We start from the raw sequence: 17881 nt of genomic DNA on the forward strand, positions 1-17881 counted from the left end.
TTTGACAGGATTCATAAATTTTTGACCTCACACTCGCCCTGGGAATGCAATAAAACACCCCTCTTCTACAGATTTTAAATGAAGAATCACTCCAACAAGGTGGGGTATTGGTTTACCTCTCTACATGATCTGAGCTCCTCAAACTCTCTGGTAGTCCAGTGTCTATCTTTGAAGAAATTAGTGCTGTTTCTTTTGTAAAAAAGGTCCCAGTTCTTCTGAGCCTCTTTTTCCAGTTTCTGCTGTTTAAAATCAGACACTAAAGCTTGGTCTCTCTTCAGTTTCTCCTCTTCTTCAGAGCTGAGAATCCTTGTCTGCAGCCCTCTCCTTTGCAAAGCAGCCATCTCCGACGTGGATGGTCATATATTGAACATTTAACACTGCTGGAGATTCTCCATTCCTCAACAACCTGAGGAATTCAAGCGGATACCACACACACAGGCAGGGTCCTCTCAGAGGTGGTCCCTCAGGCTGGGTTCAAGCCTGAAGCAGCATCGGATACTTCGCAGGAAAGGAAAACAACAACAACATTCCCGTTGGGGGTTCTAGAACAGGTTTTTTTTTTTTTTAAGATGCTCAGTTAGTGGTTCTAGAATAGTTGTTTCACTTAACATTTCAATTCGGCAAACATTTACGAGATGCTGAGCCTACACAAAGCCCTACTCCACTACAGGAGAAGAGGTCACAAAGAACAAGACACAGACCCCAGCCTTCAGGGGGCTGACATCCAGCGGCCGGGCTCTCACGCACAGAAAGGCTTAATTACAACGGAACAGTCAGTAAGCCGCTTTAGGCAAGAAAAAAAAGTCCCTCTCAAGAACTGACTGAGAAACCTTACGGTTCCTCAGGGTTCGGTGTCCGCGAAACGGGGGTGTCTTTAAAAACAACCACGACGGCTGTCCGAGCCGGAGGCGGTCGGTCACCGTCGCCAAGGACGCGAGACACGGCGTTTTTCGGGGAAAACGGAGCTACTACGTCCGGGTGGCCCGAGTCCGTCTCATGAACCCGAGGGGGCGTCCCTTTCGGGAACTGAGGCCCTCGCGCCGCCTTGGGCGCGCGAAGGAGACGAAGAAGAGGCTCAGGGACGCGGAGAGTGGGGCCGCCAGCACCCTGCGGATGAGCCGGGCCGCCCAGCCGCGAGGGGCGGCGGCGACCCGCGTGAGCCTAGTCCACCGCGCGCTGGGCGCCCCAGTCAGCAGTTCTTAGGTTCCCCTAAAGGGTGGGGCCGGGCGCGCCGAGCCCCCAGCCGGGCGCAGCCTCAGAAGCAGAATTTGGGAGCCACCGCGGGGAAAAAAAAAAAAAAACTCCCAAAACCTCACTCCCGCCCCGCGGAGAGACCTCGAATCCGGATTCTCCCCGCGGAGAAGACCTTCGGCCATGGCACCGCCCCCGCTACTTCCGCTGGGGGCCCGGAAGTCCCTCCTCGGCGCCGGAAGTTCCGCCGTCGGGTCTCCTCAGAGTCGTCCCCCGCCCAGACGCGTTGGCCCGAGCTCGTTTCCGGCTTGCGCGGGTGGGCGCCGGCTCGGCTCCCCGCGCGCCCCCGAGCGCTGTCCCGGGAGCGCGGCTGCCCCGGACGCCGGCGCCGGCGGCTCGGGCCGGGGCCGCGCCAGGAGGGCCGGGCGGGCGAGAGGCCCTTGCGGGGCCATGAACGGGACGGCCAACCCGCTGCTGGACCGCGAGGAGCACTGCCTGCGGCTCGGGGAGAGCTTCGAGAAGCGGCCGCGGGCCTCCTTCCACACCATCCGCTGTGAGTCCGCCCCCCGGCCGCCCTCGGCCCCGCAGAAGGCCAGGGGGCCTTGCCGGCGTTCCCTCCCTCGGGGGACCTCGGATTTTTCCTTTGGTTTTTTCCCAGCTGCCTCTTCTCACACCAGACCTTTCCCTCAGCTCCCAGGTTTTCTCCGCCTTGCGCTACCAAATGCTTCTTCCGAAGGTCTTTGGACCCTCTTGCGCCCTGAACCTCCACGTCCCCCTGTTACTACCGAAAGGCTGCGACCCCACATCAGTTTCCAGCTTCTTTGTATTCCAGCCTCTCCTCACCCCCACCGCCCCACACACAACCCGATCCCCGCGCTTCAGGAGCTCTTCTCGTTTCCTCGGGGTTGGCATCCTCCACCTTTCCCTCTTATTACCAAAGGGCTGCGACCCCGCATCAGTTTCCAGCTTCTTTGTATTCCAGCCTCCCCCCTCCCCCTCGATACACACCCCGATCCCCACTGGGGATCTCCACGCTTCAGGAGCTCTTCTCGTTTTCCTTGGGGTTGGCCTCCACTCCCTCCTGTTCCATTCCCTTCCTGTCTTCTTTCCTTTTTTTTCCTTGCCCGCTTTGGTTCTGGCCTCCCCGACGCCCGGCTGCAGCCCCAGAATCCGCAGCTCTGCACCTCATCCGTCTTCTTTTCCTCCATATATCTGTGCCAGCTTGTCTCGTGCTTTGATGTCTTTTTGAGGTCACCAGACTACCCCTGACTTTTCCTCCAGATCCAGTCCCTTGTGGGTGGAAAGTAAAATTAGGATTGGAGAGCCAGGAATAAGTTAGAGCTCGATCTATGTTTGGAAGCAAAAGCCAGCAGGCATAAGGAATGTGCAAATAGTCATTATGCAGGACCTCTTTTTTTCTCCATGATTACAGACTCTGTTGAGGGAGGGCCTTTCCACTGTGTATCCTGGGTGAAGAATTGGCCACCAGAGCATCCCACTATGATTCACAGACTCCTGGTTTCGCGTCCTGGTAGCCCCAGTACTGGTTAAGACTTGTTTTTGTCCGAGGAGTTCTTAGATGTGACTCAACACCTTGAAACAGGGCGTAGTAGATAATGAACTTCTGTTTTCCTGTGGTCACTTGCCAGCCCATTATTCTGCTTCCTGCTGACAGCAGATCAGCCCTCTGAGGGGCTGGGTTTTGGGAATGTGATAAGAGCAGCAGCATTTCCTGAGCAGTTTACTAAGTTGGTGGTGTAGCAGAATGAAGGACAGCGTGCAGTTTAAATAAGACACTTTACTGAAGTACCTGGCCTGCAGTTTGAGGCAGGTTTGTGTTAAAAGGGAGTAAGGTGGCTGTTCACGCTGTGCCTTAACTGCAGTTCAGAAACATGGGCAGGATTAACCTTTGGAAATACAGTTCAACCTTCTGCTCCAGATAGCTATAGGAATATTCTTATTAAAGCTGTGGAACTGGAGTATGGCAAATCCTCACTTTGACAGTTCTTATCAAAATGCTGTGACCTTTCATGTTTCATACTGTGTTTTACAATCACAGGGTTTTAAAAACATACTCTGTCGCTTTTCATCCTTACAATAACCCTAATAAAACACCTCATTGTGGGGTAATAAGGCATGAATTTTCATCTGTCACTTAAGGGAAGGGAGTATCTTTGCTTAATGAAAAGTTATGTAAATTTTAGCCTTTTTCCTTCAAAATTATCCAGTGGGGATAAGAGGGAAAGTATATGGAGGTACAGATGAAACAATATTGTCCCAGAACTGGTAATGAAGCTGGGTGATGGTACACAGGACTCATTGTATTATTCTCTTTGCTGTTGTATATGAGAAGTTTTCCACAGTGAGATAACATTTTAAGAAATTCTAAGTGGTTTGTATTTTCTTTTATCTGAATTACAACAAATTTCCATTCTTACATGCGAATGCCGTGCAAGCACTTAATACAAGTAACCTGGTGGATGAATGCTTCTTTTCTTTCCCTTTAGATGACTTTAAGCCGGCGTCTATAGATACTTCCTGTGAAGGAGAGCTTCAGGTCGGCAAAGGAGATGAAGTCACAATTACGCTGCCACATATCCCTGTAGGTATTATTACATCGTTGTTGTTTTTTAATGTGGAATCACAGTGAATCCTCATATTCTGTTATTCCAATTTGATTTCCTCCTTTTTAAAAACTTCTAGATTTCTGAAGTGCCAACATAAGGAGAAAAGGAACTATGGGGGTCAGATGGGATAGAATTCATGCTTCCCAGGCTCCTTAGTAAAAAAAAATTCTTTGTAGTTTTTCCCAAACTCCCTTTCTCCATTTGTTCCTAAGAAGGCAAGGTGGGACCTGGCTCCTCCTTTAGACATATGTAGCCTCCGCCAGCAGCTGCAGAGAAAGAGGCCCAAGTGCCCTATGGGTATAAAACAGCAATAGCTTAGGGGCGTGGAGAGGCAGGGGCAGCATCAGCATGGTTCGTGAATCTGGCAGGGGGTGATGTGCAGGCTGGCAGTTTCAGGCAGGGCCTAGGTTCAGAGCCACAGGTTAAAAGCTGAGTGGAGAACGCTCGCAGAGAGACACTGCTAAAGTCTTACCAAGGCACCACTCTGATCGCAAGGATCAGACAGAATAGTCTTAATAAACACGTGCATGTCCCAGGCCTGTCCTGGAACATGATTAGTTCTTGGTAACCAGTGAGAGAATGAAAAGGCTCTAGACAGAGAGCCTGGGAAGCTTTGTGCTGACAGAAAACTGTCTGCCAGTTCAAACTGCTGTCTCATTAGTTGTTGCCTTTGGCAGGTTGCATCATCTCCCTTTGGACCTTACTTTCCCAAATGTAAAATAAAGAGGTTAGATAAATGATCCCTAACGTCCCTTCCAGCTCTTAATTTTTACTGTATGAACCAGAAGTCAAGGAGCCAACCAATTTCTGATTCCATCCAGGGGATTAAACGATACATTCGGCAAATGTTAACATCCACCCACTGTGGTGCTGGCTCATTACTAGGTACTGAGAATATATTCTTGAAGAAAACAAGCGTGTTTCTTGTCCTTAGGGAGTTTAAATAACTGTAGGAAAACATAGCACTTATTTTAGAAAATCTAGGGAGACTTGCCTGAGGAAGTGACCTTTGAGCAGATTTGAAGGTTGAATAACTGAGAGGGAGGGAAGGGTTGGGATGTTGCAGACAGAATCCTTGTTAAATCCCTGCAGGACAGAACTTGCGGTTCTCAGAGAGGACTGGTGCCTTCTTCTCTGGAACCCGCAGAGCCCGGGGTGAGAGGAGCCGGTGCAGTGGAGGGGCCAGGTGGCTGGTTTATAGGTTTTCTTTTTGGGCCTTAAGCACTGGGCAGTCATGGAAGGCCTTAGGCAGGTTAGTGGCTTGAGGTACTTGAACCAGCCAGAACAGTGAGCCTGGAGAAGGTGTGTGGTTACTTAGCATGAAGGGGAAGCCCGGACTCTCCTATTACAAGGAAATGCAGAGATCACTCACTAGCTTTACTGCTCATAGTGAGAGCTCTACTCAGTGTCAGACAGGAATGCGTCACTTCTGTTTCTCAGTTCACACTTTGCTATTATTTGTAACATTTCCCAAATCTCTGGAAAATGTACAGTAACTTAAAAATTCAATATTTATTTCTTGATTACTTAGAGATAGTTGCACAGTTATATATTCTTGCTGTATTACTTCCTCTTTAACTCCTGGCTTCCCAAGCAAAAATAAAATGCAATCAGCTTATTCTGTTTCTTTTTTTAAAAAAAAAAATTTTATTTATTTGACTGCGCTGAGTCTTAGTTGCAGCATGTGGGATCTAGTTCCCTGACTAGGAACCGAACCCGGGCCCCCTGCCTTGCAAGCACAGAGTCTTAGCCACTGGACCACCAAGGAAGTCCCCTTTCTATTCCTGTTTGGGTAGTTCTGATAAAAGATTTGATGAGATAAAGCCAGCTCTAAATTCAGTCTTGATATTCATAACTAGGGTATTTGGTTTGATTGTCTGAATTGTTCTTTTGTGGCGGAAAAGGGATCCACACCACCGATGACTGTGTTCAAGGGGAACAAGCGGCCTTACCAGAAGGACTGTGTGCTGATCATCAATCACGACACTGGAGAGTATGTGCTGGAAAAGCTCAGCAGCAGCATCCAGGTCAAGAAGACGCGGTATGTGAACAAGCAGATAAAGGTTGCTGTGCCGTTTCTGTAGACTTACCTTGTCTATTCAGTTATTTTATAAGAGTATGCCCATCTGGGAATTTAGCGTCCTGTTGGCAGGCTCAGCAGCTCCCACCTGTGTCTTCTCAGACAAGTCAATAAAATATCTTTTCCTCAAAGGCAATGAAAATAAATTATGTTTTTAAGACCTGAAACGTAGAAGTCACTGGGGAGAAGGGTGTGCTTTATGATTAAGTCAATTTTATTAATCTCATGGGAAATAGATGGGGAAACAGTGGAAACAGTGTCAGACTTTATTTTTTGGGCTCCAAAATCACTGCAGATGGTGACTGCAGCCATGAAATTAAAAGACACTTACTCCTTGGAAGAAAAGTTATGACCAACCTAGATAGCATATTCAAAAGCAGAGACATTACTTTGCCAACAAAGGTCCATCTAGTCAAGGCTATGGTTTTTCCTGTGGTCATGTATGGATGTGAGAGTTGGACTGTGAAGAAGGCTGAGTGCAGAAGAATTGATGCTTTTGAGCTGTGGTGTTGGACAAGACTCTTGAGAGTCCCTTGGACTGCAAGGAGATCCAACCAGTCCATTCTGAAGGAGATCAGCCCTGGGATTTCTTTGGAAGGAATGATGCTAAAGCTGAAACTCCAGTACTTTGGCCACCTCATGCGAAGAGTTGACTCATTGGAAAAGACTGTGATGCTGGGAGGGATTGGGGGCAGGAGGAGAAGGGGATGACAGGATGAGATGGCTGGATGACATCACTGACTCGATGGACGTGCGTTTGAGTGAACCCCGGGAGTTGGTGATGGACAGGGGAGGCCTGGCATGCTGTGATTCATGGGGTCACAAAGAGTCGGACACGACTGAGCGACTGAACTGACTTGACTTGGTTGTTGATACAGTACCACCAAAGGGATAAGAGTTAAGTTTACAGACTTAAAATTATAAAAGAATAATTGAGTAATATATATTCTTTTTTAGAGTTGACAACATTAAATTTTTACAGGATACGTTTGAGATTATTATAATATCAAAGCTTTATCTAATTTCTTTTGAATAGTGAGCTCTCTTTTAATTTTTAATTTGACAGGCATTACATGTGTCAAATGAGGCCAATTAGATTTTATTTTAAAGTCAAATTTTATTCTATAAGTAGAAGTAACCCAGTGGTTCTATTATTGTGATACAGTAATTATTGTAATAGAGTAAATTTTAAAGAGAGTGTTACAGTCCGATGTTTTTCTGTGTATGCTTCCTCAAGCTTTTTTTCTTTACTCATTCCACAAAAAGAAAAGGTACCCACGATTTATTGAGGTCTTATCACAGGCCAGGCACTGTGCTAGATGTTTTACGTGCGTTATCCAACTTTTACAAGTAACTTTTGGAAAGGTGGTGTTATCCTTCCATACACAGATGAAGAGACAGGGTCAGTGCGCTGGTGACTGCCTCAGGGCCGCCGGGAGTTCTGCTGGGCAGATGCCATGGAGCCCTCTCCTGCTGCTCAGTGTGTGTCGGTAGATTACCTTCTCCAGCCAGGGGCTGCGGTTGGCCTTCCAGAAGCTGTTGGTTGTGGGGGTTTCTGTTACTACTCAGTGTCATCTGGGAACCAGCAGTGTTTTATCACTTAAAGAAAGAAAGAAAGTGAAGTCGCTCAGTCGTGTCTGACTCTTTGCGACCCCGTAGACTGTAGCCTACCAGGCTCCTCTGTCCATGGGATTTTCCAGGCAAGAGGACTGGAGTGGGGTGCCATTTCCTTCTCCAGAGGATCTTCCCGACCCAGGGATTGAACCCAGGTCTCCTGCATTGTAGCCAGATGCTTTACCATCTGAGCCACCAGTGAAGCCATTGATCACTAATTTCTTTTGAATAGTGAGCTCTCTTTTAATTTTTAATTTGACAGGCATTACATGTGTCATATGAGGCAAATTAGATTTTATTTTAAAGTCAAATTTTATTCTATAAGTAGAAGTAGCCCAGTGGTTCTATTATTTATCACCTGTTTGTTAAAAATATGAGATTTCAGGACCTATTAAGTCACAGTCTGCATTTTAATAGAGATTCCCCAAAGTTTGAAAAATGCTGAGCTAGTCCATTTACAAAAGAAATTGTTAATGGATGGTACTTTCTTGGTCTGGGGTGGAATGCTGTGCGTGCTGCCAGCAAGAGTTGGCCTGTGACAAAGTGAGCAAGTGGTAAGTAGATAATGGGGAAAAAACTGCAAACAGGCCAGTATTTCCAGAGCTGCTGCTGCTGCTGCTAAGTCACCTCAGTCGTGTCCGACTCTGTGTGACCCCATAGACAGCAGCCCACCAGGCTGCCCCGTCCCTGGGATTCTCCAGGCAAGAACACTGGAGTGGGTTGCCATTTCCTTCTCCAGTGCATGAAACTGAAAAGTGGAAGAGAAGTCGCTCAGTCATGTCCGACTCTTAACAGCCCCATGGACTGTAGCCTACCAGGCTCCTCCGTCCATGCAATTTTCCAGGCAAGAGTACTGGAGTGGGGTGCCATTGCCTTCTCCAGAGCTAGTTTTCTTTAATAACTCATTTGCCTGTGGTTATAACTTTATAGTGTGCAGAAGTCGAGTAGTTACATTTTCTGTAATTCAGACGGGTTCTCATAATCACAGTATATCCTACCTCAGTGCCCTAGCTGCGGCTCGGTAAAAAAACGTGAGCCCCTTGAAGGCAGCGAGTGTTGTATCCATTTGTCCTTGGTGCACAGTGCAGAGCTGGGACGCAGCAGCATGAGTCATCTGTGTGATAAAACTATAGGCACAGTCTTCTGAAGCCTGCGGTTCTGCAGATGGTTCCGGGTACTTGGTAACTGGGGCAGATCTGAGAACCTCTATTTTTGCCCCTCCATTTCACAGACCATTTCTCATTTCAGAGCTGAGGGGAGCAGTAAAATCCAAGCCCGAATGGAGCAGCAGCCCCCTCGACCCCCACAGCCATCCCAGCCGCCGCCACCTCCACCTATGCCGTTCAGAGCGCCAACGAAGCCTCCGGCTGGACCTAAAACCTCTCCCTTAAAAGATAACCCCTCACCTGAACCTCAGCTGGATGACATCAAAAGAGGTAGAGAGCGGTTTCTGGAGCCCTGGTATCAAGTTGGAGGAGGGCATTGATGTTTCTGTGGAGGTCACAGGGCTGGCAGCACGGGCATTCTCTGCCACTGTAGCAGTTTATGCAGGGCTCACCATTCCAGAGGTGATGGGTGTGCGGGGGTTACCAGTCACCTCGTTTGATAAGGGGGAGTTCAGTGACTTGGGTTGTGGCTGTCTCTGCAGCGGTCTGCTTAGAGGCCTGGGGTTTAAACAAGCCTGACTACCATCTGAAGGTCCATATGGCACACCTTAAGGCTTTGGAAGAAGAGAATTCCCAGGTGCTGGGGTTGAAAACCAAGCGTGCCAATGTAAACACAGTGTCTAGGTTAAATTCCTCAGCCAGTGCTTTGTACTGACACAAAGTGTGAAGTAGGAAAGCTCCATAAGGACCAGTGGCCTCAAAGGACTTAGCTGTCTGGTCAGGCTCTCTGCAGTGAAAGCCTGAGACAGAGCTCACCGTGGTTTTCTCCCCCACACAGTGGATGGTTTTAGTTGTCCAGACTCTTAGGAAGTTATGAAGGTAAGTGTTGTATTTCATATTTTTGAAGTTTTATGAAATAAAATTAAACCCGTAACAGCAGTAAACAGGAAAAGATAAAAAGTTGCCCTTGGGAAATTTGCCTTTTCCACCTTGTGGAAATACTGTCTCTTTGCAAATGAGATCACTCTGTGTGTGGGGCACAGTTGTTAAGCCTCTGGATTTTGTTTTTCCTCCTGGACATTGGAATGCTGACTGTGCAAGTTTTCACTTTAGCTGAATAGGAATTGGGCCATGAGTGGTTGGTTGTTGCCAGTTACGTTTAAAGGAACCATAGTCATTTAAGGTCTCGTGGTGTGTTTGGACAGGGGAATCTGGCGCCTTCCCCGATGTGTTCTGTGGTGGATCCTTAATACGTTCAGGGACACTGAAGTGGTTGGGTAAAACGTGTTATTTCCTGCTTTACGTTTAATACAAGCATAGCACCTAAAGGTATGGCTGTTCGTCAGATGTGTAAAGAGGACGGGAGGAAGAGAAAGACATTCTTTAGCAGCCTTGGCCCCTCCTGTGAGCCTTGTGGGACGTGCAAGGAGAGGACCCCAGAGGCTGTCTGCTCTGGCCCTTTCTTTTTCCAGAGCGTCCTGGAAAATTCATTGCCTTCCACCTGGGTCTCCCAGCTGGTTAGAGGTGGATCCAAAGCCAGTGCTCAGACCTTCTAGTTCCTGGTCAGATATTTCTCAGCGCCTGAGCAGAATATTGCTCTTCTCTTATTTGGTGTTTAATCCTGTCATTCACAATTTTTTTTTTTTTTCCTTTTTTTTTAAGCAGATAAGGCCAAACAGATTTAACTTCATTTCTTAAAAGAATCGTTATCTTGAACCAGTGTCCGTTTTGGGTACTTTGGGTGAATTAAATGTTTCCGTTGTCTCTCCAGAGACATGTTAGGTGTTTTTGTTTGTTGGTTTTGGTTATTTTGTTTGTTTTTAAGGGCTCGAGAGGTAGGAGCTCGCCTTCAGGTACCCGTGGTTGCTCTGGGTTTTGCCCGTGCCCTGTGTGCGGAAAGCTCGATGCGCTGACCCTGCCCTGTCGTCTATTCCAGAACTGAGGGCCGAGGTGGACATCATTGAGCAGATGAGCAGCAGCAGTGGGAGCAGCTCCTCGGACTCGGAGAGCTCGTCGGGGAGCGACGACGACAGCTCCAGCAGTGGCGGCGAGGACAGCGGCCCCGCCTCGCCCCTGCAGCCCTTTGGCGGCCGGCCGGCCGTGGCCAACGGGACCGGAGCCGCGCGGCCGCCGGGAAGCACGCAGCTCATGAGCACCCTCAGTAAGTGGGCCTTCCTGCCTACAGCCCGGGCGGAGCTGGGAGGGCCGGCCGGAGTGGTGGCTTCTGTCGTCTTACACCAGAGTCTATAAACCTGAAGATACTTACGGCATAAGAAAGGGTCCTGCAAAGACAGTTTGAAGCAGAAGGGACCAAGTAAAGTCCCCAAGCAGTAAAAACAGGAAGCACAAAATTAAAAATCTGTTCCTTTTCTTTGCTTTTCTGTATTGGCACAAATTAAGTTTTGTGGATTCTGGGAAGTGCTGATGTGTGAGTTTGGAACCAGCCAACCTTGGGCAGGCGGGAAGAAAGGGACACTAGTGTCCGTGGCCTTCGGCACAGCTGGTGGTGGTAAGGCAGAGGGGAAGGAGAACAGCCGTCTTCGTCTAGGAGGCGGGGAGATGCAGGCCTGCGCCCTGTCCTCTCGCCAGAGCCCCTGGAGCTGGGTGTCCTCCTGGGCTGGCTTCGGGAAGTGCCGTAACCTGCTCCTGTGGGGCAGGCGGAGCCGCTCAGCCCCACACTGCAGACGCCTAACAGACGCCTTGTGTGGGCCGGCCGTGTAGGCCTCTGCCCGCTGCGGCGCGAGCACTCCCCGCCCACCCCAGTGCGCACACTCCCGTGCGTGCCGGGCCCTGCTCCCCTACCTGAGTGGGTTCAGCACTGTTGTGAAGCCAGTGAAGGCTGTCTTCTGCCATCTCACGATGCAGGCTGAGCTTCTGGATTTCAGGTATACTTGGCACTCTTCCCCATTGGTTCAGGGAACTAAGTTTTACTCTGGACCTCTGGTATTCATACTGGAGAATGACCGCAGCGCCTGTGACTGTGTAACTCAGCTCTTGTTTTACCTAGTCAGTGCTAAGCTTCCTTTCCTCCCAGAAAGTAAGAGCCAAAAATAGTTCAGTGCATGTTTAAGTGCCTTAAACTCCTTTTTAGTTCTTTATGGCTCTTTATTAGCTCTTCTGGCTTGTAGCTTTTCCAATGGCAAGACCTTAATCTTTGCATGCCACATATCCAATAAAGTACTAAAGTTACTTAAACTAGGATCGTCAACCAGAACCAACTTAGAAACCCTAAAGTCAAAGTAAATAGCACAAATCTCCTAAACCCTAATGTAAAAACATACAGAGTGAAGATAGTATTGTTTTCCTAAATGGTAGCATGCATTATATCTTTTCCCCCAAAAAACAAATGGATCAGCTTGAACCTGTGTCAAATGAACTGTTAAGAAATCTCAGAACTGAGTCTTCAGCTCCGTTATGCTGAGCTGTTCACATGCACGTCACCTTCTTCGTAAGCGATGGTGCTCAGCTCTTCTGATTGGGATTACTTGCTGGTGCTGTGCCCTCCTTCCCACATCTGGGACAGCAGAGGTCACCTTTATTGCTCTCAGACCTCTTTCTGTCATAAAAATTATTGAGGACCCCAAGGAGCTTTTACGTTTATAGCTTGTGTCAGTGTTTACCACATTAGAAATTAAACCTGAGACATGCTTAAAATACTCAGTAATTCATCTGAAAAAATGACAATCAGCCATATGATAATAAAAGTAACACTTTTATGAAAAATTTTCTAAATAAAAAAATATTTAGTGTGAAGAGTAACATTGCTTTAAAATTTTGCCAATCTCTTTTACAAAGTAGGGAGTTTACATCTGCTTCTGCATTCAGCCTTGCCATCAGTTGTGTGGCTTGAAGTCTGTAAAGAAAATCTGGCGTCACAAAGGTTTATAGTTAGAAAAGGGAGGAGCTCGGGTCAAAGTGTTCCGAAAGGGCCTCGGGGACCCTGGGGTCCTGAGAACACACTGAGAGGACATCAGTGATCAGTGATGCAGAGATCGGTGATCCAGAAATGTAGTTCACTTTTGTTCTGTTCCAGGTGGTATCAGCTGAGGTCCTATGAGTCCTCTTATTCTTTTAGATGGAAAAGCTTTACATTCTTCACTCCTAAACCTAGATGTTGCATGCTGAACAAAATTGAAGGTTTTACAGAGCTCAGTAGTTCAGACCTGAGGTGTAAAATAACGTGACTATTCCGGCCAGAGGGGCTGGGTGTGTGTTTATGCTGCATTAGCATATTATTGGCATAAACAGAATTTAGCTGCCTGACCAGGAAACCCAACTGGGTATTATTATTTTTGCTCTTATAAAGAAACTTTATATGAACAATTCCACTAGATAGTCAATTTATGACTAGTTTTTGCTGTTTATTGAGACGTGTAAAAACCGTGTAGCCAGTCCCTCCCTGCTCTGCCTCATTACGCAGTATTGCTGTCTTTTGCAAATGCAAAAAGAGCAATTCTTTTAAAACATTGACGGCACCAGTTTTGTGGCCGAGCCAAATCAGTTTTCCTCCATAATTAAACTGAGCCAGCCTGGTGTTACTGGAGCATGAGAGCCCAGACAGGCAACCAAAGAACCACGGGGGAGCTGTTTCTAAACTGTGTCCTTTTGGTCTGACTCTGTTTTCTTTTTATAGGAAATGACTTGCAGTTGAGCGAGTCTGGCAGTGACAGTGATGACTAGAGCCGGATCTTTTGAAATCAACTTTTTGGTGCACAGATCTGCCGCGAGAACAGGCTGCTTGAGCGTGTAGTCCACGCTGAGAGGAAAATGTGGGGATTGTGACTCTAGGAGGAATTGGAGGCTCTGAAGTGCTCAGACGTGCATGTCTTTAACTTAGTGGTGATGGGTGATTTTCTCAAGTAATTTTTGAACAATCTCAATGTTTCAAAGTTCTAAGTAGATCTATAGCAGAACTAACAGAATTGTATCTCTATTTGGTTAACACTTAATGGAAACCAGACAAACGTGCCCTGGTCTAGGTTCCTCAAAGGCCACTTCTTCTCCTGGCCAGTGCTTCAGTGTCAAACCTCAGCAGCCACCAGCGTGACCAAATGGTTTGCCCCAGTGAAAGGAGGGGTAGGGGGAGAGGGCAGCCTCAAACCCCAGCACGGACGCGTGTTCCAGCCACTTCCAGCTATGGACCCGCGGTGTTGAAGAGGTTCTGCCTGACCCGGCCTGGCAGGCCTGTGTAGAAACGGACTTCAGGAAGGGGTACGAGAGCGTCCGTAGCGGGGCCTGGAGTCGTGGCTCAGCCCCATGCCTGCAGATGAGGAAGGGACATGTGTGGCTGGCGTGGGGCCAGCGTCTTGCCCCAGACCAGGCCTTCCCACTGCTGCCCCTGAATCTCTTACCGGAACCAGAGTCTTGTCCATGGGCCTGTGTAAGAGCTGTGTTGTGCATCGGAGCTTTTCCTGGATTCCAAAAGATAGAAGTGTGGGCTCCTTCTCTCCAGTTTAAATCCACGCAGTCCCTGAATACATCAGTCCCACGTGAGGGTCGGTGGGGAGGAAAGGAAGCCAGCAGCCACGGTGCTGATGCCCGTGACTCGCTTAAACTGGGGCTTTCAGCTCCGCATGGATCCATAACGAGAGGGCTTCTTTCGAAGGCTGCCAGTGGGGACTGCAGTGGGAGGGCTGAGGTGAGGAGGCCTCTGAGCAGATGGGCGGGCAGCTGCTCTCCAGACTGCGGTCTGGCTGGGGGACATGCAGTGTGCAAGGAGCAGGTGTTGGCAGGGCTCCCCAGGTCTTGCTTTTGTACCGCTGTTTGTGCCTGAGTCCCAAGCTGGCTCGTTTTTTATATGCAACCAGAAGAAAGTCACAGGATTGCCTTCTGTGGTGTGCTGTTTCCAGATGAATCTGTTTTTTGGGGGAAGCGTTCTGTACACCATGGATGTGTGATAAGTCGTCCCACAATTAGTGCGTTAGTATGGAGTCGCCCACTTCTGTCACCTGAATGATTATGTCCTGAGAAATATCTGTCGGCTTCGATTCAGCCGTATTGAGAACATGAAGACTGACCTTTCTCCTGCCGGTGACCTCTCCCTCCTTGGCTAGTGGAGGGAAGCAGTCTGGACCCAGGAAGAAGCTAGGTGATTGGTGGCAGGGGCTTTGAGTTGAGCCTCACGAAGTCACCTGTGTCCCCTGCGCAGTGGTCCCAGTAATCTGGAGTGGGGGCCGGGAAGCCTGCTCAGGCCACTCCACTAGCTGCGCTCAGGGCTCACGCCAGCGCCTGTGCTGGGTCCTCTGCCCATCATGTGGTTTCGTGGAGTTCATGGCAGGTAGGAACTTACTTAGAATGAATTGATTGTTTTTAATTTCTTGGTAATGACCGCTCAGGGAAGCTGAAGGTCGTGGTTGTGTGTGTTAGTCACTCACTCATGTCCAACTCTTTGTGACCCCATGGACCGTAACCCTCCAGACTCCTCTGTCCATAGGATTCTCCAGCAAGAATACTGGAGTGGGTTGCCATTGCCTTCTCCAGGGGATCTTCCTGAGTGAGGGATCGAAGCTGGGTCTCCTGCACTTCGGGTGGATGCCTTCCCGTCTGAGCTGCCAGGGAAGCCCAAAGGTGATGGTCGGGAGACGTGAATTGTTTCTGGACATGGGAATTGTTTCACCGCTCTTCACTTGTTCAGGCTGGGGCGGGCACCAGGAACTTGGACTAAAGATAGATCTATTTAAGCCTCTCTCCCTCCTTTCCTCCCCTCAGAGGCTTGAAGCGCGTGGCCAGCCCGGGGTCTGGGCCTGTCCGGGGTCTGTGGGTGCCTCGGCAGTGCCTGCCGGTGGCCTGCCTTGGGGGGTGGGCCCTGCACGCAGCCCCCGCCCTGTCCCCGCATGCTGGCCCTGCAGGCCTGTCACAGCTGCTGGCCCAGCCCTGGTTCTGTTCTCTGCACAAGTCTGTGCTGGTTGCCTCCGCGCACCCTCCAGCTTTGCCCGGCAGAGTAAGGAATCCTTTGTTTTTGGAAATGAAGCCTCCAGCCTCACAGACCCCCGCACGAGTGCCCTCCTGCCAGCCAAGCTGTACCTGTTCTTCCTGCCTCTGTGCCTTGTTATCCGCCTGCCCCAGCCCCGCTCACGGGGCTCTGCGGGTGCCGCCAGCCCACACGGACCTTCTCCTTGCTCAAGCGCTGGTCAGCGTGGACCCTGAGCGGGCCCTGTGGTTCTCCTCTCTCTTCCCTGGAGCTCGCAGGAGCAGACTGGAGAGGTTCACAGTCTGGTGGGAAGAGGGCACAGAACCGTGGGGACGCTCCCGGCCTCCGGGGACAGCTGGAGACTGTCTGACTGAAGCGTTAAAACGGCCTTTCCCTTGTTCTGTGTACCGTCTGCCATTGGGTGCAGTGAAGCACCTGAGGAGCCGTGGCAGGCAAGCCGCCGTACGGGCGTGATTCGGGGAAACGTAACAGACTAGAGATGTGTCGTGACGCCACTCATTAACTCTTTTATTTCTGTAGCAGAATCATTTTTTTAAAGTGTGGTTTTAATGTGTATGTGTTTCAGTGGTGGGAAAACTTGAAAATTCCAAGATCCTTATTACTTCCCTATTTGAGACGCTGGTTAAGTAGGCTGTGTGTGGAGGGATGTGTGCATGTGAAGTATTTATTACACTATTCTGAAAGAGTAATTGTCTCTCATGTGGATATGCATTAGGTGCAGCCACAGCATATGTTTCCATTTGGTGAGGAAGGTAGGATCCATAAAACTCAGGCCTTAACCAGTAGGTTGGACGACAAGACCAATTGAAATGTCATGAAATGTCTTTGTTGCTGTTGTTATTTCTGTCTTGAATTCATTGTCTCGTTCTTTAATGATTATTAAAATCTTGTGCCTGAAAGTTTTATTTTGCTTAATTATGAAGTAGACATGCATGTTTATATTTATGCAAAATATTTGCTGTAAAGTTTTTTTTTTTGGTTTACTCTTTTAAAAAAAATCACTAAGTAAAAAATGAAGGTCAGCAATATACATTTCTTGAGTTTTCTTTTTTTTTTTTTTTTTACTAGAAATCGATCTAGGAGTCAGTGAAAAATGTAGGGTTCTTTTAAGAATCCTTTGTGCTTAAGGCTAATTATCTAAATTGATTCCCTTTTTAATTTAGTGTTTCTGATCGTTAGCATTTACACTTCTGTTTTAAGAGGCCTGAAAATCAGAACCAAAGGATGGCTGTAGCAAGCCGCGTGGAGTCTGAGGCCGTACTGGGTCTGAGAACCCTGGGGGCATTAAACTGACTCCCTGGACGTGTCTCCTAGTCGTTTTAGCTCACCTGGACCGCCGTGCTACAACAGAGGGCCCATGTACACCCCCGACCCCCGGTTGACAGTCTGGAAACGACCCCGTGGCCGCCGCGCACGCCACACCTGGGGTGCAGCAGCACCGGCTCCTGCCTGGTGCTCTTGGTGCCCCTGACAACTCCCAGGCTGGAAGTGACCACCTTCCTTTTGAATTCGCTGGTGTCTTTGACCTGTTGGGTGCTCGGTAGATTTGGGCTGAACATAGTTACACGCTCAGAGAACAAGGCTAGGAATCCTCGGCCACGAACCCTGCAAGTATCTCCCATGCCTTCAGCTAGACACGGGAGACAGCCCAGACTCTTGGGAGCGGCGGCGCGTGTCCGTCACCTAAGGGAGTCTGATCCTCAGTGAACTGTTGCCGTCAGAGCAGTAGGTAACAGACCATCCCAAAGCTGGATGCTTAAGATAGTAAGTATTCATTTTGCAATTTAGACCGGATCTGGCTGGGCAGTTCTGATCTTGACCCCTTCCTGTGCCTGGGGTCTGACAGATCTGTCTGGGGTGACCTCAGCCCACACAGCACGGGTTGCTCAAGTCAACTCCATGTCCTGTCCTCCAGTGGCCGGGCCTGGGCACATGGCCATGGCAGGGGCAGGGGCGCTGGACGCCGCGACTGCTGACACCTCATTGGCCAACGGACGTCACTGGGCCAAGTTCAGGATCGAGGGCAGGGTGGGCAGAGATGCTAAAGCCACCCACGGGAGGAAGGGCAAACTTCACTGGACCTTGGGAGCTGTGGCAATTATTGGGTGATTACTGCAATCATTCACCACCACCCCAGTGAACGGCGTGTCTCCAGCTGTGCTAGGAACCTTGGGCCACAGGATCGCTAAGGGCGCTCCAGGCTCTGGCTTTTCTCCTGGCCAGATGGGTGGATGGAAGGCCAGAGGAGCTAAGACAGATCTGAACTGATCCCTGCAGAGGGCGCCACACCCAGGCCATGGGCTCCCACAGGGCCCTGCCCGTTCACTGCGTG

General features: G+C 49.2%; 2 protein-coding genes across 5 annotated transcripts in view; one reads left to right on the top strand and one right to left on the bottom strand.

The window, feature by feature from the left end:
- Positions 1–1411, bottom strand: part of METTL6 (methyltransferase 6, methylcytidine) — a 57660-nt gene extending 56249 nt beyond the window's left edge. For 2 of the 4 annotated variants that reach the window (XM_025294125.3, XM_025294121.3), the window contains exon 1: positions 117–1411. In XM_025294125.3, the coding sequence (XP_025149910.1) occupies positions 117–341 (225 nt within the window). In that variant the 5' untranslated portion in view covers positions 342–1411. The remainder of the gene's footprint in view (positions 1–116) is intronic. The other 2 variants (XM_006067996.4, XM_025294122.3) reach the window with 2 other exon arrangements.
- Positions 1360–16577, top strand: EAF1 (ELL associated factor 1). The gene is made up of 6 exons (XM_025294116.2): positions 1360–1744; positions 3699–3793; positions 5723–5859; positions 8761–8948; positions 10555–10779; positions 13252–16577. The coding sequence occupies exons 1-6, from the start codon at positions 1375–1377 to the stop codon at positions 13296–13298; spliced, it is 1062 nt and encodes a 353-aa protein (XP_025149901.2). The 5' UTR covers positions 1360–1374; the 3' UTR covers positions 13299–16577.
- The last annotated feature ends 1304 nt before the right edge of the window (positions 16578–17881 follow it).

This window comes from Bubalus bubalis, chromosome 1 (genome assembly GCF_019923935.1).
Source record: "Bubalus bubalis isolate 160015118507 breed Murrah chromosome 1, NDDB_SH_1, whole genome shotgun sequence".
In the NCBI taxonomy this organism is placed as follows: Eukaryota; Metazoa; Chordata; class Mammalia; order Artiodactyla; family Bovidae; genus Bubalus; species Bubalus bubalis.

Bases quoted from the DNA above. Each gene is read 5' to 3' on its own strand.
- EAF1 (XM_025294116.2), top strand. From the start codon at position 1,375: ATGGCACCGCCCCCGCTACTTCCGCTGGGGGCCCGGAAGTCCCTCCTC. The intron at 5,860-8,760 runs GTATGTGAACAA...TTCTCATTTCAG, and splicing joins ATCCAGGTCAAGAAGACGCG to AGCTGAGGGGAGCAGTAAAA. The intron at 10,780-13,251 runs GTAAGTGGGCCT...TTCTTTTTATAG, and splicing joins GCAGCTCATGAGCACCCTCA to GAAATGACTTGCAGTTGAGC.